This window comes from Borostomias antarcticus (assembly GCF_949987555.1).
Source record: "Borostomias antarcticus genome assembly, chromosome: 3".
Classification (NCBI taxonomy): domain Eukaryota; kingdom Metazoa; phylum Chordata; class Actinopteri; order Stomiiformes; family Stomiidae; genus Borostomias; species Borostomias antarcticus.
Genome location: NC_140236.1, coordinates 19,085,426 through 19,112,304, shown reverse-complemented (window position 1 = coordinate 19,112,304; position 26,879 = coordinate 19,085,426). Strand labels below are relative to the sequence as shown.

Below are 26,879 nucleotides of genomic sequence, written 5' to 3'. Positions count from 1 at the left end.
GTAGAAGATTTTTAACTGATCTAAAGTCAAAAAGGATTTGCCAAGATTCACTCAAAGAGGTCAAGTCTGGTTTATTGAGAAAACATACGAGTGCAAGGACTTCAGCGGAAACGCACGTGAGTGGTATCCAGCAGAAGTGCCACAGTCTGGTCTTGCGCGGCCTTATATTCAAAGCAATACACAGGTATGACGCTTCCAGGGATGTGATTGGCTAACCCATTGTACACGTCATATTAAATGGCAAGCATCATCAACAGTGGTCGAGAATACAGACACGTGACATGAGAAAAGGCGGTAATTCTTGCAGGGACAATGGGACAAAGGATGGTTATTCTGGAGCAGACAACGTCTAGGTGTGTAGACCTCCTGGAGGTCATCCTGTCATAAATTAGATTAGCACAGCTATGTGAAAGGTTGAGGGAGGTGGTGATGTGGTGAAACTATAATTTCTATGACATCCTCATCACCATCATCATCACCATCATCATCACCATCAACATCACCATCACCATCACCATCACCATCATCATCATCCTCATCACCATCATCATCACCATCATCATCCTCATCATCATCACCACCATCATCATCATCATCATCCTCATCACCATCATCACCATCATCATCATCATCATCATCATCATCTTCGTCATTATCAGCATCATCATCATCATCATCATCATCATCATCACCATCATCATCATCATCATCACCACCATCGTCATCATCATCATCATCATCATCATAATCACCATCATAACCCTCATCATAATCACCATCATCACCCTCATCATAATCACCATCATCATCATCAGAGGAGAGGATGAAGGTGAGGGGGAGAGAAGACAGGAGAGGGGGAGATGGAGGGAAGTGTGCGCTGACCTGTGTAACCCTGGTTACAGTTGCAGACCACCTGTCTGTTGCGGCTGTCCTGGTAACAGGAGGCAGCGAAGTGTCGTCCGCTGGTGGGGCCATCTGGACACGGACACGGACGGCACAGGTTCCCCACACCCAGCACCGGGTTACCATAGTAGCCATCAGCACACCTGGGGATGGAGCAGAGGGCTGGTGACTCTCTCTCTCTCTCACACACACACACACACACACACACACACACGCACACAAACACACACACACACACATACACACACACACACACCACACACACACACACACACACACACACACACACACACACACACACACACACAACACGCACACAAACACACACACACACACATACACACACACACACACCACACACACACACACACACACACACACACACACGCACCAACAGACAGGCAGACAGGCGTGCCCACCTGTCACACTTGTCTCCTCCAGTGTTGTCCCTGCAGTCTGAGCAGACCCCGGAGCGCTGGTGGCAGTCGTCGGCGTGGCCGTTACACTGGCAGGGCCGGCAGCGAGGGAAGCCCCAGTGACCCGCCTGGCAGCCGTCACACCGCTGGCCAAACGCACCGCCCCGGCACGGGCACTGCCCACTGGCCTGGTCACAGAACCGCCAGAGAGACCCCTCCACACTGCACTCACAAGCTGGGGAGAGGAGGTGGAGGGAGGGGGAGAGAAGGAGATGGAGGGGTTGAAAGGGAGAAAGAGAGAGAGAGAGAGAGAGAGAGAGAGAGAGAGGGAAACACGATAGGAGTGAGGTAGTTGTTCAGTGTGTATTCAGATGCAGTAGGGGGCGCCACCAATAAAGCTGTTGACATTACAGGTTGAAAGAGGAGGTAACTGTGTGTGTGTGTTGTGTGGTCAGGTCCTCAGTCGTACCTTTACACCCTGCAGGGCCAAACCCGTAGGTCCCAGGAGCACACTGGTCACAGCGCTGTCCAATCACGTTGGCCCGACAGCGACAGCTTCCGCCGCGGACGTCACACACCGAACTGACCGAGCCCTGGGGGTCACACTCACATGCTGGGGAGGAGCAGAGGATGAACCAATGAAGGAATGAATGAAAGAATGAATGAACCAATGAATGAACGTACAGTATGGACAAATGGATGAACATATGAATGAATGAACCAATGAATGAACCAATGAGTGAATAAAGGAATGAATGAACAAAAGGACTTTTTAATTTTTTCAAGTCATGCCAATTCCACAGTGAATGTGTTCAGTCCCTTAATCTATTGTAATATGCATCTATGTTTCTGTGTACATAGTTTATCCCGTTACCCAGAGATGGACTGGGTTAGGGTCAGTAGTACAATCCGTAGTAGTAATCTGTGGGTCAGTAGTACAATCTGACAACGCAGAAGCTCTCGCTGCTGCAAAGAAACAATGATATTTGTGGACACCAATGGGAAGACTCTTGGATCTTGTGCGTGGAGGATGATTGGCCGGCGCAGAGAGTGGGCTGTGTGGGGAGGCTGATTGGGCCTCTGATTGGTCACTGACCTCAACTTTCCACCTTTCAAGTATTGTTAACAAGTCCTGCATTCGAGCAGTCAGTAGCATATCTGGTACATAAAGTGTGATTTAGGCTACTTGGACTTTCTTCCATGTCAACTCACTTCACGGAGCTGGCTAGCTACAGTTTTCTTCTTTTCTGGGCTTGATGAGTTTTTCATTTAGTCCGGACTGTACACTCCAGATGAAATATGTTCAAATGCAGCTGGATTTGAAAGGTAGGCCCTGGCTCCGCCCCTATGCTCTATCACTTATGTTTCGGCCCCTGGGTAAAGGTTTTACTCTAGACTAGGGTCAGTACAGCAGGGTCAGCGTTCCAGATCGGAAGGCTGGAGCAGCAGACATACCCAGGGCTCCGTCGTTAATGATGGCTGACATGCTGGTGACCAGCTGAGCACAGACGTCACTCATCAGGGGGCGGGTCACGCTCTTGGCGCCCTCGTGACAACGGTAGCGCTCGTAGCTCTGCTTCCTGGCAATGGAGGCTGGGTCTCCAGCGTTGAACATCTCCAGGGAGGAGTAGCGAGGGAGCAGGGAGACCTGGAGAGAGAGAGAGAGAGAGAGAGAGAGAGAGAGAAAGAGAGAGAGGGATGATAGGGATGGAAGGTTGGAGAGAGAGATGAAGGGAGCTTGGTCAGTTGAAGTCTCAGGGAGTCAGAGTCTCAGGGAGTCAGATTCTCAGGGGGTCAGAGTCTCAGGGGGTCAGAGTCTCAGGGATTCAGAGTCAGTGTGTTGGGTCTCAGGGGGTCAGAGTCTCAGGGAGTCAGAGTCTCAAGGAGTCAGAGTCTCAGGGAGTCAGAGTCAGTGTGTTGGGTCTTAGGGAGTCAGATTCTCAGGGAGTCAGATTCTCAGGGAGTCAGAGTCAGTGTGTTGGGTCTCAGGGGGACAGAGTCTCAGTGAGTCAGAGTCAGTGTGTTGGGTATCAGGGGATCAGAGTCTCAGGGAGTCAGAGTCAGTGTGTTGGGTCTCAGGGAGTCAGATTCTCAGGGAGTCAGAGTCAGTGTGTTGGGTCTCAGGGAGTCAGATTCTCAGGGAGTCAGAGTCAGTGTGTTGGGTCTCAGGGAGTCAGATTCTCAGGGAGTCAGGGTCAGTGTGTTGGGTCTCAGGGAGTCAGAGTCTCAGGGAGTCAGAGTCTCAGGGAGTCAGAGTCAGTGTGTTGGGTCTCAGGGAGTCAGATTCTCAGGGAGTCAGGGTCAGTGTGTTGGGTCTCAGGGAGTCAGATTCTCAGGGAGTCAGAGACAGTGTGTTGGGTCTCAGGGAGTCAGATTCTCAGGGAGTCAGAGTCAGTGTGTTGGGTCTCAGGGAGTCAGATTCTCAGGGAGTCAGAGTCAGTGTGTTGGGTCTCAGGGAGTCAGATTCTCAGGGAGTCAGGGTCAGTGTGTTGGGTCTCAGGGAGTCAGAGTCTCAGGGAGTCAGAGTCTCAGGGAGTCAGAGTCAGTGTGTTGGGTCTCAGGGAGTCAGATTCTCAGGGAGTCAGGGTCAGTGTGTTGGGTCTCAGGGAGTCAGATTCTCAGGGAGTCAGAGTCAGTGTGTTGGGTCTCAGGGAGTCAGAGTCTCAGGGAGTCAGAGTCAGTGTGTTGGGTCTCAGGAAGTCAGATTCTCAGGGGGTCAGAGTCTCAGGGAGTCAGAGTCATGTCCTACTCACAGAGTCCAGCAGGATGTTGACGTTTGAGGAGCCGGTCAGGATGCTGTTGCCGTCCTGGTAGCGGGTGAACTCCAGCCTCAGCATGTAGCTCACACCCCTCTCCAGACACACAGGCTGGGGGAGTACCACAAACCTGCACACACACACACACACACACACACACACACACACACACACACACACGCACACGCACACACTACTGTGAGTTCTGTGACAAAACCACAATATAGTTTGTTATGGGGTGTGAAAAGTGCCCTTTGGTTGCTTGTTCAAGCTTACTTACAACGTGTATGTATGTGTGTGTGTATGTGTGTATGTATATACATACACACACACATACAGACATACACACACGTTCGTGTGAACAAGCAGAGCTCACTGCAAAACATGCGCACATGCGCGGTAGTTCGCTCGCGCTTTAAATGAATGGGGGAGCTCACGTGACCGAATGACTGTTTGCGTTGTGAGTTGTGAGCTGTGTATGTATGTATGTGTGTGTGTGTGTGTGTATGTATGAGATCGAACATAGCCTACATACATACACACATACAGACACACATACACGTTCGTTCCAACCAGCGCAGCTGTATGTGAAACCGCTTGCGCATACCATCGCGGTAGCCACCGCACTTCCGCGTGACGTCACCGAATGCTCTGCCGCTGTTTAGAGAAGAGCGTGTATGTGTGTATGTATGTGTGTGTGTGTGTGTGTGTGTGTGTGTGTCTGTGTGTGTGTCTGTTTCGACTCGCTTAATGAAGGACTTCGATACATCGCTTCAGAGAATGAAGACGACTAAGACTATGGTAAATATAGCACTAAAAATATGAATATCTGCGTGGTTAGATGTATCGGCTTTTACTGCAAGCTAGCTAGCTTCCCAGCTAACGTTACATCATTGCCTAGGCTAGCGAAGTGTCTACCAAGACTGGGTAACGTGAGATGGTCACGTTATGCGAATTCAACTCAGTATATTATGTAGCTGTATCTAGCTAGCTCCATTACTCTACAGTTTGGCTAGAGAAATTTGGCTAAAATCACGTCACAACTGTATTCCCTGTGCAGTAACGTTACTCATTCAGCACCTGCCTCCATTATTAATGTTATTAAATAGTGTATGCCTGTGATCAGAGAGGAGCGCGTTATTCCCTCTAGCCTTAATGGTTTGTAAATGTTATAAAGTGTCTATTGCAATATTGAGGTACATTATTATTTTCCATATGCTGTATTCGAGAGTAGAGGTTTTGTAACTATCTCCCATTTACATTACATTATTTTACATTTACATTAGCCATATACATGTGCATGAACGCTCTGCAGCAATGACTTGGGTGCTATTATCACAGTGCTTGTTGGGTCCAACTACAGATTGTTTTTGATGTTATAGATGGACTGTGTACCAGCCTTCAGATTTGACTCCAACAACCTCATGGTCATGGCTCAGGGAAGTACTATCCAGCTGCAGTGTCGGAGAAGTGATGCCCCTAAGGGAACCAGCCCAGAGGAGGAAGGAGAATTGCAGTTTGTTTTCTGTCGTGGAGTTGTCCCGAGTTGCCAGATGAACGTCCAGCTCTACCTGCTGGGAGGAGCTGAGCTGGAGGGAGGACCGAGGGAGGCGATAGGCAGCTAGTAGCCAGGACCTTGACACCATCAGCCAGCTTTACACAGACTGATGCATTGCAATAGTAGAGATTGTAGAACATGTCATTTCTTATCATTTGTTTATGTCAAAGACATCTTAACACTATGTCACATAGTAGTATAACGCTTAGTAATGAAGGAAGGTACCCACGATCACACTGTAGCATTTCAACGACTGGTTTGCCAGAAAAATACAATTATGTATCCAAGTCCATCACAACAAACAACACAGCTTGGATAATGTGTGCCATGTATGCAGAGCTAGTGTAGCTGATATCATTGCGATGTGGTATAAAGACAACACTGCCACAACTTGTTGCTGAATTTGTATTGCAGGCAGGGGTCACTAGTCATCACTGGAGCTGACATCTAAAAAGTGTTGGCAAACGTGTCTCTTGCTCACAAATCTACTTGGATCCTCACTGTTACATGGTAGTTAAAAAAGCAAACACATTTGTCAGTAAACAAGTTGTCTCTGTTTACGATTTGAAGAAACTAGACATCCAATCAGCAATGCAAGTTTTATTAAGAATTATGCATACAGGAGGTATGTTCCAGTCGTAATTGATTTCTATGCAGATTGTCCAGACTGGTCTGTGGAGAGAAACAGAGTGTCAGCTTGCTAGATAGTGATTCATGTCTGAAGAGGCAACCTGGGAGTGGTTGAATGGCCTTACATCTCACCTGAGTGTTCAGCCATATATGCCTGGAGCATGCTCAAAGCCTCCAGGTATATGTCTACTCCGTAGACTTAGCTCGTCCGGAAGGGGTCGATGTTCGACTGCAGCAGGTTCTCGTAGGTCACCGATAGCGCTGGGGGAAGAGCTGGAACCTCCACACGTTCCCGTGCATCAGGGGATGGAGCTGGCCCATTCCAGTCGATTCCGTAAATGGGGTAATCCATCTAATCCAAAACAATTACCGAGAAATTATAATTAGGGCGCTCCTTGTAGACATGTCCTACCCTTTAGAAAAAATGTCTAAAACATGCGTCTTGAAATGGGGATGCAAATCCCCACCAGTACATCTGACATCACTTTACATCTGACAACAGAAGAAGTTATTCTATGAATATAAATAAAGTTTATTTTATTAACTATTTTTGCATGGCCACTCTTACCTCATCGGGTATCTGCTCCATATTGAGAAGCTGTCCAGCCACCCACAGCTGCTGGGGGGATCTGTTTCCCTCGGAAGACAGCGGATGTCTGTCCCACATTTGGCTGAACAGACGAAGATGCCAGTTCAGCCTTGGAAGCATCACGAAATGTAGGCAAAAGAGATGGGCGTCCTGGTCACGATCCATGGCTCCAATCTCCTCCAGGTGGCGGAAGGCAGCATAATAGTTGCCGACCACCACGCACCACAAGTCTCGCCACAGGCGTTCTATTCTCTGATTGTGGACAGACTTGCCAGTTATGACGCACCTTCGGTCTGAGTTGGGAGGAGAAGGGAGGGGTGGTGGAATATTAGTGTTTTACGGCACACTACGCAGTTGTGTCAATCAGTGGGGTACAAAGCAAATGTACTATCCATTTTTTTACTGACATGTTTAGTTTGCCAAGTGTTGCTGCAAAACATGATCATTTTGTGATGATGATTCAAAAACAGAAGGCAATATTTACCAGGTCCACGTTGTGGATGCCCCAGCATGTACCTCGCCACATCGACATTCTCTCCCCCTTTGTCAGTGCGAACACATGCAGGCAACCCATGGGCATCCACAGCTTCAATGAAGCACTCCAGAACGGTGGATGCCCTGTTGTTGTTGCTGGCCCTCAGGAACATGAGCTTCCGGCTAAATCCATCAATCCCCCCATGTATTACAATTCTCCAGCTGTGAATTGACAAAAAAAATAAAAAAACGTTAATGGATGCAATTTAAACTGAGAAAACTACAGCCCATCATAGCCATGTATTTTTTTCACCAATACAAAAGTTTCACCATGTTCATTCATCATGAGAGAAAAGGATGGCAGGGCCCTTGATCTTCAAGATGAAAGCGCTTTCATTATTTTGTCTCAAGATTCACTCCAGTAATTCACCCCTGCCTCTGTGCCTATTGTACCTAATGAGGTACAATCCATGACTCCATAGTCTCAGACGGACTAAGACAGCTTAAGCAATCCGACTTAAACCTACTCCTGGCATGCATGTAAGGCTAGTCTACTCAACAAGGTCCAATGTTTTTATAAGGGAAAGGCAGTGATGTTATATGCTCATGTTTCAGCTTGACATGTGTCCCCAAGACCCATTAGTAATAACTTTAAATGTATAATAAATATATTTTAATTCGCCAAGATGGCTCTTTTGTGTCAAGTTTTTTTTGTGGAAAAAAAATTCACTGTATTGTGTCATTTTTAAGTCATGTGAAATCAGAGGACTTGAAAGGGAATTCATGCAAAATTGTTCAAATCTGATATTGGCATCTTACTGGATTAATTTATGGTATCCATCGAGATGCCAGAGGGACAGAGGGGCTGGTACGGAGTATGGTCGTCTTGGGGTGGTATGTATTTGAAGACCACGCAGCACAGTCCCAACCGGATCTACTGCTCTGAGTGCCTCCCTTATTCGCTGCTGCTGCACCCTAAAAACACATGGAAAGGTGTTCAACAGCACATGGTCAGTGAAGTAAATAATAAGATAATAATTTGTCTAGGCGGCTCAATGAGAAGAATTCACTATACAATCACTCACCTGTGACCAATGGATATGAGGTAACCGCTGACAATCTTGGAGCCAATGTTCGGGCAGTTGGCTATTGCTTCCAACACCTTTTCCTGAAGTTCCTGGTCACTCATACCACTGTAGGTCTGGCGCACACAGGCCATACTCGGTCATTCTTCGCCTAATGGTGCGGACACTTAGAGAGATGATTTGTGCAATTTCTCTAACTTTAAAGTTTTGCTCCAGGAGGTATTCGAGTTGCTCTTGTGTGACGACCCGAAAAGATGTCCCTCTTTGAACAGGAACAGTCACATTTAGGTTCTCCAGTTTCTCCAGGGCTGTGTGCAATTGGGAGAAGATTTCCTCTTCGTGCTGTAGTGTTCCTGTGGTAGCAAATCTTGAAAGAATATGGATGGTGTTCTCCAGGCGATATTGAAAATGATCGAGATCTGTAGGCGATTGCTGAAGCTGCTCATCCAATCTGTTCAATAGTTCTCCAATTTCTTCCAATATCTCTGTCGGTATCGGCATCTGTTGACTTCAAAAGAATCAGAAATAATAGGAGGTTAATGTTACAGTTTTGATTACAAACAAGGACTGGGGTGTTGTACCGTCTCTAATTCAAGTTACTACAGACAAATATATTGTTGCAATGAAAGCCTTTTGTATGGGATGGGGGTGGTCAGGGTTTCCCCTACAAAAACGAACCAAACAACTGGTCGCTCTAAAAGCTATAATGTGGGTTTGATACCTTTTGAAATGGAATCTGAGTTAAATACAACAGATTGAAAGAGAAGGGCCATGTCCACCCATTGTAACTCACCCAGCCATTGCTAGCGTCGCAGTCCAATAGCAGACACCGTAGAAGTCACTCACTTGAAGCCTGTCCTTGGTGGTGTGTTACAGACCCTAGGAATGAGTAACCATAACCAGTTAGAAAGTTGTAGGCCCACAATCATCAAACAGCCCATAATCATATTAATACACAACATTTTGTCACATGACATGGAAGAGTTGGCTGTTCTGAGCTGTTGTTTGTTTAGTTTGGGTCAAATGTCAATCACATTTACTGTATGCTGCACATTCATTTTACTTCCCTCAACACAGATGGTGTTTAGTCGGGGTTTTCAAATACTGTAGTGGTATATGATTTAGGTTGTAAACTGTCAGCCCAGTAGAGGGCGCTCCTACGCTGTCCTTCGTGCCAGCGGCAAGTCACTAGTCTGCTTACAGGAAGCGAATTTGCGAAAGGCATGGATGTATTAATACAACTGGATACAGCCACTCCTTTCACTGACCGCTATCAAAAGTGAAGGCCTATTGAACCGCGCTATCTTGGCAAATTTGACGCGCGAGGAAATTTGCCAAGATGGCGCGGCTCAACAGGCCTTCACTTTTGAGTTCGAACCCTGGGGGCTTGCCGAAACGGCGAGCCCCCAGGCGAGGTTGAGTTAACCAATCAGAGATTAGGGCGGATCATTCCCCTACGTTTCGCTAATTCGCTTACAGGAAGGCCGCAGCCCATGTTAGCCTAGACTAGCCTAGCCAACTAACTCGCGAACTTTTTGGGTATACTCGTTTTAAACAAAACGTCCATAACGCATTGATACAAACACAAAGAAAATTAAACCAAGACAGCCAAATGGTTATCATATTTTACATCCTTACTGATGAAAATGACTTTAAGTATAGGTTATAGCCACGTCCCTGGGCGACGCCATCTTGTGTCGCATGCATTGTGGGGGAGCTCGCTAGCAAACACTACAACAGCGCCGTGTGAATATGTGTCAATGACGAATGTACTTTGAATAAAGCACAATCTTTATAATCCAGTCCACAAACTTTGCCAACTTCAACACATAATAAAATGGAAGCGATTATACAGACTAGGATAGTTATCGATGATATTAGCGCTAGCTAACTTAACTTAGAGTCGCTGTGCACACAGCGGTGTGTAACATTAGCTAGCCTAAAAGACAAGTCGTGAAAATGATCTTGTATTACATCGACATTAACGTTCAATCGCATCTTACCTTATGCTTTTGGAGTGTATTCTTACTGCGGCAAGTCGTTCCAAACAAGATACTTGACAAACATCCGAGGTTCGAGTCAGACGCGAGGTGAAGAGGTTAAGTGGTGGAAAAACAAACCTTGTTACCGCCCACTTCCGGCCAATTACAACCTTTCAGGGGTGGAACCACCAAACAAAAGACGTTTAGTGTTTACTGTAGGCCTACAATATAGTACCAGGGTGTTTTTATAATTAATTCTTGGAAGAGCCAGCCCTTGACCGTACTGCATAGATGCATCCTAGAAACAACTTATGTATAATTCTGAAAAACAACAAGCCTCTATTACTTAGCATGTAGAGGCAAAAAGATGTGGCTGGACCCTCACAGACAGGGATTTCTGTGGAGGTTTTGGATCAATTGGTCCATATGCTAAAACAGGAAAACACAGAGTTAACAGTATACCAATTAAAGCAAATTGGGCCCAAAGGGATTAAAAGAAGCAAAACTGGGAATAATATAGATTATTCAAATAACCTTAATTCATTCAATTACTATAAGCATTGTAATTTGCATTTTGAGGAACAGGATGATAGTCTAATAAATCAACATTAAAGATTTGAAAATTGAATAAAAATATGAGTGTTTTTACTTGGTTCTCCGCATCACCCAGAGCCTGCACGAAGCTGCAGGTAGACTAATAAAACACAAGCCAGTGCATAGCCTACAGTCTATGACTAAATGCACAAGGCAAAATATGGCTCAAGCAGCTGTCATTCTGCAAAATTTCATATGATATCGGGGAAAGCCAAAGAGGGTTTTGTCGGTTTGTAAAAAGTCTTCTTAAGAATCTCTCGCTGTTCGCGCACAGCAGATTATTGTTTAATTCGCACACTGAAGATCCATATAGAATCTTAACGTCCATATACCTTTTTCCAAGTGAATTGATCGGTCAGCGGGCAGTGCTTCATACATTTTGATCCATAATCTGGAATTTAACCTGCCCCGGAGCAGGTTAGCTCGGCAGCATAAATTACCACAGTGATATAGCACGGTGAAAAGTGAACCACCTTCGTAATACGGATAAACCAATCTTGAACCTGAAGTTATCGCTCTAACACTGTACTGTTTCGTAGTATAGGGCTCAGGATTAAAGAATCTAGATTTGAACTGAGGTCTTTGGAAATATTGACCGGGATCATACCACTTGTATTTTGACCCCTCACCATTATTTTTTTATTTATTTTGATATTCTTCAATTTGCCTTCAGCACGAGATTATGTTTTAGCACTTGTTTTAGACAAAAGATGCATTTGAGAATTCACTATAAAAGCAATTAAAGTTGCTTTGGATAAAAGTGTCAGCTAAATGACTAATGAAATGCCTATGTTGTTCAAAGTAATAGAATTTGGAAATGAAAGTCAGTTTCCATAATGATTCATATCCAGCTGCATTATGCAATAGGCTACATATAAAGCCAGAATTGCATGATTTGAGCAGGTCATAACCATCAGTCTGTTCTAACTATTGCTTAAGTTATTTTGTTAAGCACGTGTGTCATGTATTATTCTCCCTGAAAAAAAGTCACACACAAAGTTTTGTCACCACACACACACATTTTTTTTATCATGATGATAATTAGTAAAATTATTTTGCGTTACATATAACTGGGAATTGGTTGGGTCTAGTGATCAGTAGGAATATCTATATGTGATGAAGGTGCGTGAGGGAGTGAAGCCACGGTCAGTATTTGTGCTTTGTGTAGGCCTAATATTAAAATGTATTTTGTTTGATTTTGTACGGCATCTTTTATGATGAGAATTAATGTAGCCTTTCTTTTGATATCTGACATTCCAGGTTGCACAATCTGTTCAGTTTTCCAGTAAAGTTAAGAAAACTAATTGAATGGTGCCAGTATCCCTCTGTCCAGCCTGACGGTCGGCATAGTATACCGTGCCATGTGTCCTACATCTCTCTACATCCACCTTGAATCCATGCTTGATCCACCCTTGCAGTATCAGGATAATCCACCTTGGACTTTTTAAATAACCCAAAACAGCATTTCATCAGGGTTCTGGGTATAGGCCTACCATATCCCAACTTTACAACTGTAGGATCAGGATCAAACGTCCTGGTTTTAAATACCCAATTTTGAGATTTAATCCTATCCAGACCATTCTGATCCAGATTAAATATTTTGATTTATGTTCAAAAACGTTGACTTCTGATTATGGCCGAAGATCAATGGTTGTTCAACGTTAAATATTGAAAGGATGTCATAGAATTAACATTGTAGGCTATTAGTGGTTTCATCAACATTTCAACATTGATTCAATATTCAATATTCAATTCCCCCTAACAATATTTCAATGTTGCTTAACTCCTAATTTGCTATCTGGAACATATCTTTATTTGAACACTTTTTAGGCCTGTCATGAATAGGCCTGCGCCTAACCTATAACTTAAAAATATATATAAAAAAATAAAAATCTAAAAGAAAAAAAAGAAAATAATAATAATAATAATACATGAAACATGAAAAGAAAATATTATTATTGGAGACATTTTAGTATTTTTTATTTTAATTGGCCTACAATAATGCTCAATCGGGAGGGCTGTGTTCACACCGGGCGCGGTGAGAAAATTCGCGCCGCGGGATCAATGAACTTTTGCGAATGTTGCCCGCGTCTGACTCTCTCATCAGGAACACACACACTGATTATGGGGATTAGGGGACACACACACACACACACACACACACACACACACACACACACACACACACACACACACACACACACATACATACACACATACACGCTCTTCTCTAAACAGCGGCAGAGCATTCGGTGACGTCACGCGGAAGTGCGGTGGCTACCGCGATGGTATGCGCAAGCGGTTTCACATACAGCTGCGCTGGTTGGAACGAACGTGTATGTGTGTCTGTATGTGTGTGTGTATGTATGTAGGCTATGTTCGATCTCATACATACACACACACACACACACATACATACATACACAGTGTCCAGGAATTTACATCCAAACACCTTAAACCTTTTGTCCTGGTAATTCATCACCTCCCCCCCAAGTCCCCTGCAAACCCCAGTTTCAGTCTAATGTAAAACACCAACTCTCCCCCCTTTGTAATTGTAAACACACTCTGCATAGCTCTTCCTCATCTCTTTGTTTAAGTCAGAAGGGCCCCACCTTAGTCTTCCTCGTCCTGATTCAGACCTTTGTTTTCTTTGTTTTCTCATGTCACATGTCTTTACTCTTGGCCACGCCTGCCATTCATGTACAATGCAGTAGCCAATCACATCCTGGAAACACTGTACCTTTGTTTGGACTGTACATAAGCCACAGCTAGAAGAGGCTGACTTCACTTCTCTGACTGAACCACCCTTGCTGTGTTTTGCAGGAAGTCCTTGCGCAAGTATTGTGTTTCACAATAAATCAGACTTAACCTTTTGAACGAATCTTGGTAAATCCTTTAAAATCCACTACAGTTTGGCGACGGGGATGATCTGGGAGGACTACCTGCGTGTTGCCGGGATTCCAGTGGATGAACTGATCGACAGACGTGTCGGTCCATATGGGCTTGGAAAATCAATTTTCTCTCTTGCGCCAGAGCGCTAGCCGAGATTATTTCCTCAGTTCTGCCACTGGATTCCTGAGGCTCACAGGTACGTTTAAACGAACCCTCTTATGGTTTTGAGTTGTATTTGCCTTGATTTGGTTCAGCTTGTTGGTCTGGATTGTTTGAAAACAGGAACCCCAGCGTGGGTATTTAGTCCTACCGAGGGTAGGAAGAGCATTGTTGATGTTTCGTTTCAAGAACGATACCAACTAGCTTAAGCCCCGTTGTTGATGTTCGTGTTAGCACGATTGCCAACTAGCTTCGAAGTGATTGTTGATGTTCGTTGAAGAACGATTACCAACAAGATGGTAGCTACGGGAGTGATTGGTGTTTCCAATCCGCGTTTCTTGGAGAAACGTTGTCCCTTTGTTCCCGGGTGACTTGGTAAACCTAACGAGCGTTGGTTTTCACCAAGTGGCTGTACAATTTGGTAGGATCTAAACGGAAGGTTTAGCCTGGACCAAATTGCTAGTGCAGCCGAGCATGCTTGTTGTTTGTAACGTGGGCCTTTGTTTTCGTCTTGTTCGTCTTATGTGTTCACTGTTTGAGCCTCGGCTCTTGATTATTGTCTGTTATGCGCGCCATGGATCCAGGTAAAGTATTGTTTTGTACACTTTTTAGACTGTTAAAATTTCTGCTAGATTCCCAGTAGGCTAGCTAACTGGTTGCCTAGGAGACGCCGGAAAACAACTCCCGGTGATCCGCCTTGAGCCAGAGGGAGAACAAAGAGATTCCTGACTGAGTGAGTACTAAGCAAATTTAATGTCTTAATGTGTGTTTCTTTCGAAATTGTATTCTTTCCCGCCGTGAGTTAACCATAAGGTTTCCTTTCATTGCTGTTTTGGGGTTTTAGGCTGCGTCGTGATTTATTAGGGAGTTGTTTCTTTAAATTTCCCCGCGCTGCCAAAGACAATTTCCGGGTCATACATGCAACATTTTGGGATCACCACTAGGTGTCCCTGTAACACTAGTTATTAAGATATGCTAGAGGATGTAAAGAATTCTACTGCAAACGTCTAGCCTGATGTGATTGTTGCACTGAAGCATATTTCTGCGAGCGTTTGTTGGCAGAATTTCGTTATGTGCTAAAGCATTTTCGATTTCTTACATCCACATCTGACATTTTAGTGTTACATTTTTAGCTAAGATTCGGGCTCAGCTAGAGGTGGTTGAGATGATTAGGTTAAGGGAAAAGCCTGTTAATTCTCTAGACTGGTCTGTTTTTAAGATTTGGGAGAGTAGAACGAGAGTTTTTTTTTTAGGTCAGGAAGGAAAGATAAGGAGATTCAGCAAACAGTCTCTCCGCCATTTCCCCAGCAGAATAACTCTGATTTAAAATTAGATTCCCCCCTCGACTTGTTGCGCCATTAGCCACGCCCCTTCTTTCTACGAGGTATTTGTCCGAACAGGTCCGGAAGGAAGAGCCTCCGTTTTGGGGTCGAGCGCCACCTGCTGGACTTCCCTTGAACAACCCATAAGGGAGATTTAAACTAGCCAAGATAGAGAGATTTTTTTTTTGACAGGGTTTTGAATAGGTGTTTGATTCAGGAGTTTTGTTTCAATAGTCAATGAATGGCCATAAGCTGTTCGGTTTATGCATTTCTACTGTATGAATTTCATTCATATAATGATGTGTTTTTTGAGGAGTTGGCATTAGGCCTTCCCCTCTGCTATTGAACCCAGTCTGTGTTTGAGTCTTATTTTTCAGGTGTTATGGACCCTGGGCGGCAGGTCTTTGAGGAGCCTGGATCATGCCTTCCTGGGGACATTGGAACCTGCTGTTGGTCTGTTTAACTGTTGTTTGTTTTGTCTCTCTTTCTGATATGTAGCTTAAGACATAAGGGTTGTGCATAATAGTGGGGGGAATAGATAAGGGTTGCTAGTGTCTTAATCTGAATGCAGCATCTCATAACCCAATTATATATATATTTTTTTAAATGAGTATGTTAAATATCTCATGTTTATAGTTTGAGGCACATTCATCGGGCCTGAGTGTTTTTTCTGAGTGGTTTTTTACAGACAACTGTCGTTCCGGGAGTGATGGGTGAATGCCGAACCAGGAGACGGGCACAGACCGGAGGTGGAGATGGAGGTTACTGGCCTGTTTCCCTACAGATGGGCGATCTGGGGTGTCACCAACTCACTGTGAGCGACAGATAAGTATGAAACGGAGAAGAGACCATTTTGTCCGAAGCAGTGCCCAAATACTCTGTCCTCAAATGCAGAAGAGGGAGGTTTTAGATATACAAATTTTAGCTATACAAATGAAGCTTTGATGGAGTTTTTTGATTAGTTAATTGTAAATGAAGCCAGTTCATTTTAGTGTCATTTTCTTTGCCTCATCTCTATTTTTATCCTGACTTCAGGAAATTTTTGCTTTCACCCTTAGGGGGTGTTGTTTTGTTGAGACGAGAATGTGGGTTATTTTATTTTATTTTCATAAAATCGCGAGAGAAATGCTAGAGCCAAATCCAATTGCCTTGATCATGACTGGGGACTGGGCGTGTTAAAGTCATTCTAACGCTGCCCCTGATGTCACTGTAGGCTACTGCAGACTGGCTCTAAAATGACACTTGAACAGACACCCTGTTTAAGTTTCCTGACTGAATAACAACATTTTTCCCCAAAGCAGGAGCTTGCGCTTAACCATATTTCTGAGAATCTCCAACAGATTTTGAATAACCGTTCCTGACCAAAGAGGGGAACAGGGAGACCAGACCAGAGGACTCTCTTTTTGCTCTTCTGTTTTGTCTCTGTTTGTCTCTCTCATCTGTGGATCCACAGACGGAGCCCTTCATCAGCCTGTGCTGGGGGAGCGGGAGCGCCGAGGTGAGCCCTCCAGCAGCACGACCCGGGCCGACCCTACGTGGAGCAGTACAGGGATGGACCGGGTTCAGTTCAAGAGCCTGTACGTGCTGCTGGCGCCCTGGCTGTGTGGTGTCCCACCGCACCTTCACCCTGCTGAACCAGGACAGGGACTCCCTCCTCACCCTCCGAGAGCTCGCTGCAAAAGCTGCGGCTGTCTCTGCTTCCTCCCCTGTGCTTTCTATACTCTCTACCATCCACAGACCCTGACAAGATTCCTCCACTGTCCCCGGCAGACATTTCTGACCTACAAGCATTTGCTCCACCTGCGGAGAAAAGAAATGAAGGACTAAGTGCACATTTCCACCACCAAACTAACCTGTATCTAGGGCCTAATGACAAACCTGTACTACCTCGTTCATGTTTTCATTATGCTTTCAAACTAGCCCACGGGCCAGATCATGTTTCAAAAACAGGGGTGGCGGAAGATGTTAACAGATGTCTCCAACAGAGTGAGGACCGCCATTTCCTGAGGCTAAGGAGGGGTTCCTGCATCACATCTCTCCTGGGGATTGGGTCCTGGTCCACGACCACAGACGAAGGAGCTGGAACTCGCCGAGGTGGCTCGGGCCGTACCAGTTTCTACTCATCACGCAGACAGCGATCTGAGAGGACTTCGTGGACCCATGCAAGCCATTGCCGACGGGTCCAAGCAGCAGAGGACGGTCCACCAAGGGATCGCAAACACCAGGAGATCAGAATGCAGCTGAACCAGAGGGCTCAGAGGCCAAAACCATGGGCCATCACACTGTCCTCTCCTCTGACGAGGAATCGGAGGAAAAATGACCTTGCTGGTCACCTCCTCACAAGATGCACCACACACGCACACACACCTGCACACACTAACATTGAACATAACTGATTTCAAGCAACGCGACATCGAAGTTGCGATCTAGAAGAGAAGACGCCTTGCATTCCCCAGATGACATTCTCCTCTGATGAGCAATCGGACTGCACCTCTGATCGCACACACTGGAACCTACATTAAACATTCAGCGACGCACACATGGAATCTATGTTCCATAGGACATCACATGCAATTATTCACAAGAGTGAATGAACTTTGAAATAATCTGGAAAATATCATATTTGTTTACAAGAGTTGCAATGGTTGAAACATGAGTTGATAAATAAGTTTGGGTTTTTCCTCTAAATTGACCAAGAGGTTTTTTGCCCCTCTTACACTGGTAACCATTTTATCTTTTTTTTGCCTTGTTTAATCAAGTTTGTTTTTTGGTGAATGGTTGTCCACTCTTAGACTATAAATAGTATATAATCATGTCATCTTTTTTATCTTGTTTCCTGTCAAATTTCTGAAGCAAGGGGTTTTGGTGTGTGATTTTGCACGTTGAGAGAAAATAATTTAAAAAAAAAGAGAGATTTTTTTTTTTTTTTTTTTTTTTTTTTGCTCCACCTAGTGGAGAGATTATTTCCTTTCCACATGTATAGCATAGCTGACTGTTTACACTGTGTTTGGATTTTATATTTTATTTTTGTGTGCCTGTTCAGGCACAAATGAGGGATTGTCCAGGAATTTACATCCAAACACCTTAAACCTTTTGTCCTGGTAATTCATCACCTCCCCCCCAAGTCCCCTGCAAACCCCAGTTTCAGTCTAATGTAAAACACCAACTCTCCCCCCTTTGTAATTGTAAACACACTCTGCATAGCTCTTCCTCATCTCTTTGTTTAAGTCAGAAGGGCCCCACCTTAGTCTTCCTCGTCCTGATTCAGACCTTTGTTTTCTTTGTTTTCTCATGTCACATGTCTTTACTCTTGGCCACGCCTGCCATTCATGTACAATGCAGTAGCCAATCACATCCTGGAAACACTGTACCTTTGTTTGGACTGTACATAAGCCACAGCTAGAAGAGGCTGACTTCACTTCTCTGACTGAACCACCCTTGCTGTGTTTTGCAGGAAGTCCTTGCGCAAGTATTGTGTTTCACAATAAATCAGACTTAACCTTTTGAACGAATCTTGGTAAATCCTTTAAAATCCACTACAACAGCTCACAACTCACAACGCAAACAGTCATTCGGTCACGTGAGCTCCCCCATTCATTTAAAGCGCGAGCGAACTACCGCGCATGTGCGCATGTTTTGCAGTGAGCTCTGCTTGTTCACACGAACGTGTGTGTATGTCTGTATGTGTGTGTGTATGTATATACATACACACATACACACACACATACATACACGTTGTAAGTAAGCTTGAACAAGCAACCAAAGGGCACTTTTCACACCCCATAGTTTGTGTGTGTGTGTGTGTGTGTGCATGTATATGAGTGTTTGTGTGTGTGTGTGTGTGTGTGTGTGTGTTTGTTAACCCACCCTTGCTGTGTGTGCGTGTGTGTGTGTGTGTGTGTGCATGTGTGTGTGTGTGTGTGTGTGTATATGTCTGTGTGTGTGTGTGTGTGTGTGTGTGTGTGTGTGTGGTGTGCATGTATATGAGTGTGTGTGGTGTGTGTGTGTGTGTGTTTGTGTGTGTGAGACCTGGAGCCGGCAGGCAGAGAGACAGTCAGCCGGTCGTCAGCAGGGATGGTGTTCCCACAGGGACTGCTGGTAGGGATGGGTCCTGGACGCACCACTGTCACACGCACCTCATCCCAGTCCCTGGGCATCTACACACACACACACACACACACACACACACACACACACAGCAGAGGGTGGGTTAACACACACAGACACAGACACACACACACACACACACACAAAGCATAGGGTGGTTAACACACACACACAGCATAGGGTGGGTTAACACACACACACACGCACGCACGCACGCACACAGCATAGGGTGGGTTAACAAACACACACACACGCACACACACACACACACACACACACACACACACACACACACACACACACACACAGCATAGGGTGGGTTAACACACACACACTGTTGGAGCCAGAATTAACTTTATATTGATTTGACCTGAGAAAAGAAAATGTGTAAGAAATATAGATATATGGTATATGGAATTAGGAGGTCAGAACGTAACAATTGAGATTATGGTATAATTTGCTACAGTATATTGTTATGTTTGCATGCAGTATGGTTTGCCATGGTTTATTCTATTCTATGCTTACCTGTAGGCCTCAGCCCCCCCCCGGGGGGTAGTATCTGTAGCTATCTATTAATTGAGGTAAGGAAACGCCCCTGGGGGAATCCTAGTGAGACGGGGTGCGGAACAGCTTTTTGACCACGCTAACACGATAACACGACACGCTCAAACAAAGACAAAACTAGACTAAACTAAACCAATGCAAATCATGGAAATATAATTGTATTTTGTTTATTGGGACGAAGAGCCGCGCTAAATATTTTGTTGTACTTTTACGCATAATAAATGCAATTTTGGTTGGAATTATAACCCTGGATCTCCGCGTTGCTCTATTGGAATTTTGGATTGTATACGTGCGTCATTAACCCCGCTCCCGCTTGGACAGTGGCTATTGGAAGGCAGTAGGCCTACACGTTTAAAGAATAAGCCACTATAACAAGTCAAAAAGCTTCGCTAAGGATCAACTCAAGGAACGCACACAGGACAGCCATGCATGGATGGATGATTCCGGTCGTGAGTAACCCGAATCAATGAATGAGCTGGATTGCTGTGTTTGATCGAACATATATTGGAAGTGCCGCTGCGCACTAATCTGGATGTTTGATGTGCGAACGAAATCATAACAAAGTGTTAATCATGGTGAATAAGTATAACGGAGGTGCCGCTGCGCACTACTGAAATGTTTAATGTGGGAACGCAATCACAAACAAACAAATGTCAAACAGCGCTGTGAATAATATCAACTAAAAAACTGATCAACTGAATGAACTTAAACGAACACTTCTGTGTAGACCAAAAGGAAAGAGATCGTGTACATGGCCCGTGCTAAACAAAACAGATGTGATAAAAGTGATCTAAAAGAAACAATGACAGAACAAAGCGCAAAGACTGCTGCCGAAGCAGAGGAGTTATTAAAATCATTAGTTGCAACCCGCAGAGGAAAAATGGGAGTTTGCACCAGAAAAATGAATGAAATTAAAACTTTGCAGGAAGGAAATGCTGCTGATCAATCACATGATGTTTGGATCGTTCTCGAATCATTCAATCGAGCCATCAAAGAATTCAATGATGCGCATCAATCTGTGCAAGCGCTCTTATCAGAGTATGAGAAGGCCATAGATCAAGTGGAATGGTATGAGCCCAGAATGACAAATTTCCAATACTTTATTAAGGACATGCAAACATGGAAAATTCAGTTGGATCAATTGGAACAGGAAAAGGTTTCACACCTGGACAGCATTTCTAATGCATCTCACAAATCCAGAAGGTCTAAGGATGGATCAAAGGCCTCGACTAAGGCCTCCACAGTCTTCTCTGCATGCAAGAAAGCAGAGGCTGAGAAAGCAGCCCTGGTGGCCCGTGCAGCAGCACTGCAGAACAAACATGCTCTGAAACTCCAGGAGGTGGAACTGAAACTCCAGGAGGTGGAACTGAAAACCAAAATGGAAAGAATGGAGTTGGAAACTGATATAGCAGCATCAGCGGCCAGAATAAATGTCCTTCAAAGTGTCGATATGGAGGATGACGATCAATCTCAAGGAGATGGCATGAACGCGTATCTGGATGATCATAAGTCCAAGACCACAGATAATGTGGAACCTGAAATGTCAGTGTTGGAGTTTGTGGAAATAACTGCTGTTCCTAAAACACCATTACAAAGGGCTTTAGACCACCACAATCCTCAGGTACCTACTGGAAGGCCCAGTCAATCCAGAACTCACGATCAATCTAGAGCTCACCATCAGTCCAGAGCTCACGATCAATCTAGGGCTCACAGTCAGTCCAGAGTGAACAATATGGACACTAATTCAACTACAGACACTGGTGACATCACCACTGGCACACGGAGGCAGAGTGACATTGCTGACCTCATCATCATGCAGCAGAAACTAGCCTTACTGCCGGCTAGGGAGATCACTGTGTTTGACGGTGACCCTCTAACCTACCAATCATTCATCCGCTCGTTTGAGTATTTGGTTGAAGACAAGACTAATAGCAGTCATGACAGGCTCTACTTTCTTGAGCAGTACACCTCTGGCCAGCCCAGGGACCTTGTACGCAGCTGCCTGCACATGGACGCACAGAAAGGCTATGTTGAAGCCAAACGGCTACTAGCTAAACACTTCGGAAATGAAGTCAAAATCACAAGCGCGTACGTGGAGAAAGCATTAAATTGGACAACCATCAAAGCCGATGATGGGAAAGGACTGCATACTTATGCACTTTATCTAAGAGGATGTTATAATGCGATGCAGGATTTAGAGTATATGGATGAGCTTGACATTCCCTCAAATCTAAGGTTGATGACATCTAGGCTTCCATACAAGTTACGAGAAAGATGGAGAGCAGCAGCATATGACACATTGCAGAGAACCAACAGGAGGGCTAGATTCCAGCATCTTGTGGAATTCATGGAGAGACAAGCTGAAATCCTTTTGGACCCATTATTTGGGGATATACAACAAGATCCCCTCTCCGGCAGAAAGGTGGTCCCAAAGACCAGGACAGCTGACCTCAAACAGCAGACAAAATCACTGAAGAGTAGAGGGAGCAGCTTCGCTACAACAGTAGCTGTAGTGACTGATGGTGCCTCTGCAAGTCATTCATTCAAAAAACAGCAACAGCAGCAACAACAATGCAACATACCGGTTTCATGGGCTGCTACTGCCACATGTGTATTTTGTCAAGGCAAGCACACACTTACTGATTGCCCAAAGTTCAAAACTCAGCCACACAAATCAAAAGTTGAGTTTCTTAAGGTGAACGGCAATTGCTTCGGATGTCTGACAAAGGGACATCTAAGTAAAGACTGTAACAGGAAGCTCACATGTCAAAAGTGTCAAAGGAGGCACCCGACCGTGCTGCACATTGAGAGGACAGAGACCTCAAGCCCGGAACCTCAACAAAAGGTTGCTGCCGTTGAAACTAAGGAAACATCAGTCAGCAGTGCTCTCGTTTCAGCTGGTGAAGCAACCGGGGCCGGCAAGGATTGTGCACTGGCGATTGTGCCAGTCCGGGTTAAGGTGGCTAAGGGAAATGATTTCGTCTTAGCCTATGCATTTCTTGATCCCGGCAGTTCAGCAACGTTCTGCACGGAGAACCTAATGAGGCGTCTGAATGCGAAAGGACGTAAAACAGAGATCCTGCTGCAAACAATGGGGCAGGAAAGACTGGTCAAGAGTTATGAACTCACTGGTTTGGAGGTAGGCCATCTAGAGGGTGGTATGTACCTCGACCTACCAAGGGTTTACACCCAGGATAAGATCCCAGTCACAAAGGAGAAGATGCCCACCCAGAAGGATCTGAGAAGATGGCCGCATCTCAAAGGGATACAGTTAAATAAGATTGATGCAGATATCGAGCTTCTGATAGGAATCAATGTCCCTAAAGCGATGGAACCTTGGCGCATAATCAACAGCCAGAGGAATGGACCATATGCAGTCAAGACAGTATTGGGATGGGTGGTCAATGGTCCACTCAATTCTTGCACTGCTATGGAAGGATCTGGACCTACGGCAGTGACGGCCAACCGCATATCAATTGCTGATCTGGGAGAGCTCCTCATCAGGCAATACAACCAGGACTTCTCTGAAAAGGAATACGAAGAGAAGAGTGAAATGTCGGTGGAGGATAAGAGGTTTATGGAAATCGCAACAAGCTCAGGATACCTCCAAGAAGGTCACTACCACTTACCCTTACCTCTACGGCGTGAGAAGGACATGGTCATGCCAGACAACCATGATATGGCAGAGCAGCGCACCATGAACCTACTGAGGAGGTTCAAGAAAGATGAGCACTACGCAAGGGAGTATAAGGACTTCATGGTGGACATTATCAATAAAGGATATGGAGAGAAAGTGCCGCAGGAACAGTTAAACCGGAAAGACGGACAGGTATGGTATATACCTCATCACGGTGTCTATCATAAGCAGAAGGGCAAGCTTAGAGTAGTGTTTGACTGTACATCGACATACAAAGGCACCTCTCTTAACAAGGAACTCCTTCAAGGCCCTGACCTAGCAAACACCTTAATTGGTGTCTTGCTCAGGTTCCGCCAGGAACACATTGCTATTATGGGAGATATAGAAGCGATGTTCTACCAGGTGCGAGTCCAGGACAAGCACAAGGACCTACTGAGATTCTTCTGGTGGCCAGGCGGTGACACCAGCAAGCCCTTGGAGGCATATCGAATGACAGTGCATCTCTTCGGCGCCGTGTCATCACCCAGTATCGCCAACTTTGCTCTACAACAAACTGCGGAAGACAACACCGAGAGGTATGATGAGGAGGTAACTGAGACTATCAAACGCAACTTCTACGTTGATGATTGCCTCAAGTCCGTAGCCACAGTAGAACAAGCTATCAAGCTCACCAAAAACCTCCAGGAGGCATGCTCCCAGGGAGGCTTCATACTGACCAAATGGGTTAGTAACAGTCGAGAGGTACTGGCATCTATACAGGAAGAGCATCGAGCAAAACACGTCAAGGATTTGGACATGGACAGAGAAAAGCTGCCTCTGGAAAGGGCGCTTGGGATTCAATGGAGCATCGAAAGTGACACGTTCACCTTCAGAGTCACCATCAAGAGCAGACCACCGACTAGGACTAGGACTAGGACTAGGGCATCCTCTCCACCGTCAGCTCGATCTAGGACCCATTCGGTTTCCTTTGTCCGTTCATTCTAAAGGCCAAGCAGATTCTCCAAGGGCTCTGCAAGGCAAAGTTGGGTTGGGATGAAGTCATCCCAGAGGAATTCTCCAAGCCATGGCAGAGATGGATCGATGGGTTGGAGCAGTTGTGTTCATTCCAAATTGACAGGTGCATGAAGCCTAAACACTTTGGACAGGTCATGACAGCAGAGCTGCACCACTTCAGTGATGCGAGTGAACTTGGATATGGCACCATAAGTTACCTCAGATACACGAACAGTAAGGAAAAGGTCCACGTTGCATTCGTTCTGGGAAAGTCAAGAGTTACTCCACTCAAACAGATGACCATTCCCAGGCTTGAGCTGGCGGCTGCTACGCTTGCCGTTAGAGTAGACAGGATGCTGAGGAGGGAGCTCCAGCTGCAACTTAAAGACTCCACTTTCTGGACAGACAGTACATCTGTGCTGAAATACATCCACAACCAGACTAGGAGATTTCATACTTACGTGGCCAACAGAGTGGCAGTGATCCATGATCTCTCACAAGAAAACCAGTGGCGACATGTGACCACCAGAGAGAACCCGGCAGATGATGCTTCACGGGGATTGCATGTGGAACCATTCCTAAAGTCGAGATGGTTAAGAGGTCCCGAATTCCTGGAAAAAAGTGAAAATGAATGGCCAAAGACCCAGGAAAACGTGGGAGAACGGCCTCTGGATGACCAGGAGGTAAGAAAGGACATCACTGTGAACAGCACAGGCATACAGGAGGATCCAATCAGCAAACTAATCCAGCACTACTCATCATGGGACAGGCTGAAGAAAGCTGTTGCTTGGATATTGAGACTGAAAGGACAACTCCTACTGAGTCAGAAGAGGAAAACCCTCATGAAGACTGACCCAGGATCAGATCCAACACCAAGAGCAGAAGGTCTGTCTGTGGATGACATAAATGAGGCAGAAAAGGCCATCATTCAATTTGAACAGAGACAACACTTCAAACAGGAACATGCCCTGTTGGAGACTGGGAGAGCAGTCAAAAGAAACAGCTCCATCTGTAAACTGGATCCTATTGTGGACCATGGTATTCTGAGAGTGGGAGGACGGATAAGTAAAATGGCTATGCCAATGGAAGTAAAGAATCCGATTATCCTGCCCAAAGACTCTTACATATCCAAACTAATCCTACGACAAATCCACCAGCAGGTTGGACACTCAGGGAGAGGCCACATGCTGTCCAGATTACAACAGAAATTTTGGCTGCCTTCTGCAAACTCATCTGCTAGAAAGATCATCAGAAGCTGCGTTTTCTGCAGGCGCATGCAAGCCAAGGTTGGAGAGCAGAAAATGTCGGATCTTCCAGAGGATCGAGTCTCTCCAGATCTTCCACCCTTCACACATGTAGGTATAGATTACTTTAGACCGATTGAAGTGAAGCGAGGCCGTGCTCATGTGAAACGATGGGGAGTGATTTTCACTTGCTTGGTAAGCCGAGCCATCCATTTGGAAGTGGCAAGCTACTTGGACACTGACTCCTGCATCAATGCCCTGCGCCGATTCATATGTCGTAGAGGACCCGTAACAAGCATTCGTACGGATAATGGAACGAACTTTGTGGGAGCACAGAAAGAGCTCAGGGAGGCTCTGAAGGAATTGGATCACAAAAGGATTCAAGATGCACTGCTCAAGGATGAAGTCAGATGGACGTTCAACCCTCCCTCTGGAGCCCACCATGGTGGAGTTTGGGAAAGGCTAATCAGACTCGTAAAAAAGATCTTGTATTCTGTCTTGAAGGAGCAAACGCTAGATGATGAGACATTGCAGACAGCTTTATGTGAGGTGGAGGCAATCATGAACGACCGACCAATAACAACTGCGTCAAGTGATCCTAACGATCTAGAGCCCCTCACTCCAAACCACCTACTCCAGCTGAAAGCCAAACCAATCATACCACCCGGATTATTCCATAAGGGAGACCTCTACTCACGGAGGAGATGGAAGCAAGCACAATTCCTGGCGGACCTCTTCTGGAGGAGATGGATTAGGGAATATCTTCCGCTCATGCAGCAAAGGAGCAAGTGGAATAACCCTAAACGCAACCTCAGTCCTGACGATCTTGTTGTCATAGTCGATGACACAGCACCCAGGAACTCGTGGCTCCTGGGCCGTGTAGTGAAGACCTTGCCAGGTAACAAAGGTCTTGTTCGGAGTATGCTAGTGAAGACAAAAACTAACATTCTACAAAGACCTGTTGATAAGCTCTG

At 45.4% G+C, this 26,879-nt stretch overlaps 1 protein-coding gene across 3 annotated transcripts in view; it reads right to left on the bottom strand.

Moving 5' to 3' along the window:
* lamb2 (laminin, beta 2 (laminin S)) overlaps positions 1–26,879 on the bottom strand; it is a 130,493-nt gene that overhangs the window by 22,519 nt on the left and 81,095 nt on the right. For all 3 annotated transcript variants that reach the window (XM_084461801.1, XM_084461802.1, XM_084461803.1), the window contains 6 exons: positions 19,390–19,517; positions 4,073–4,205; positions 2,775–2,967; positions 1,789–1,932; positions 1,323–1,554; positions 883–1,046 (listed from right to left, as the gene is read on the bottom strand). In XM_084461801.1, coding sequence (XP_084317927.1) covers positions 883–1,046; positions 1,323–1,554; positions 1,789–1,932; positions 2,775–2,967; positions 4,073–4,205; positions 19,390–19,517 — 994 coding nt within the window. The remainder of the gene's footprint in view (positions 1–882; positions 1,047–1,322; positions 1,555–1,788; positions 1,933–2,774; positions 2,968–4,072; positions 4,206–19,389; positions 19,518–26,879) is intronic.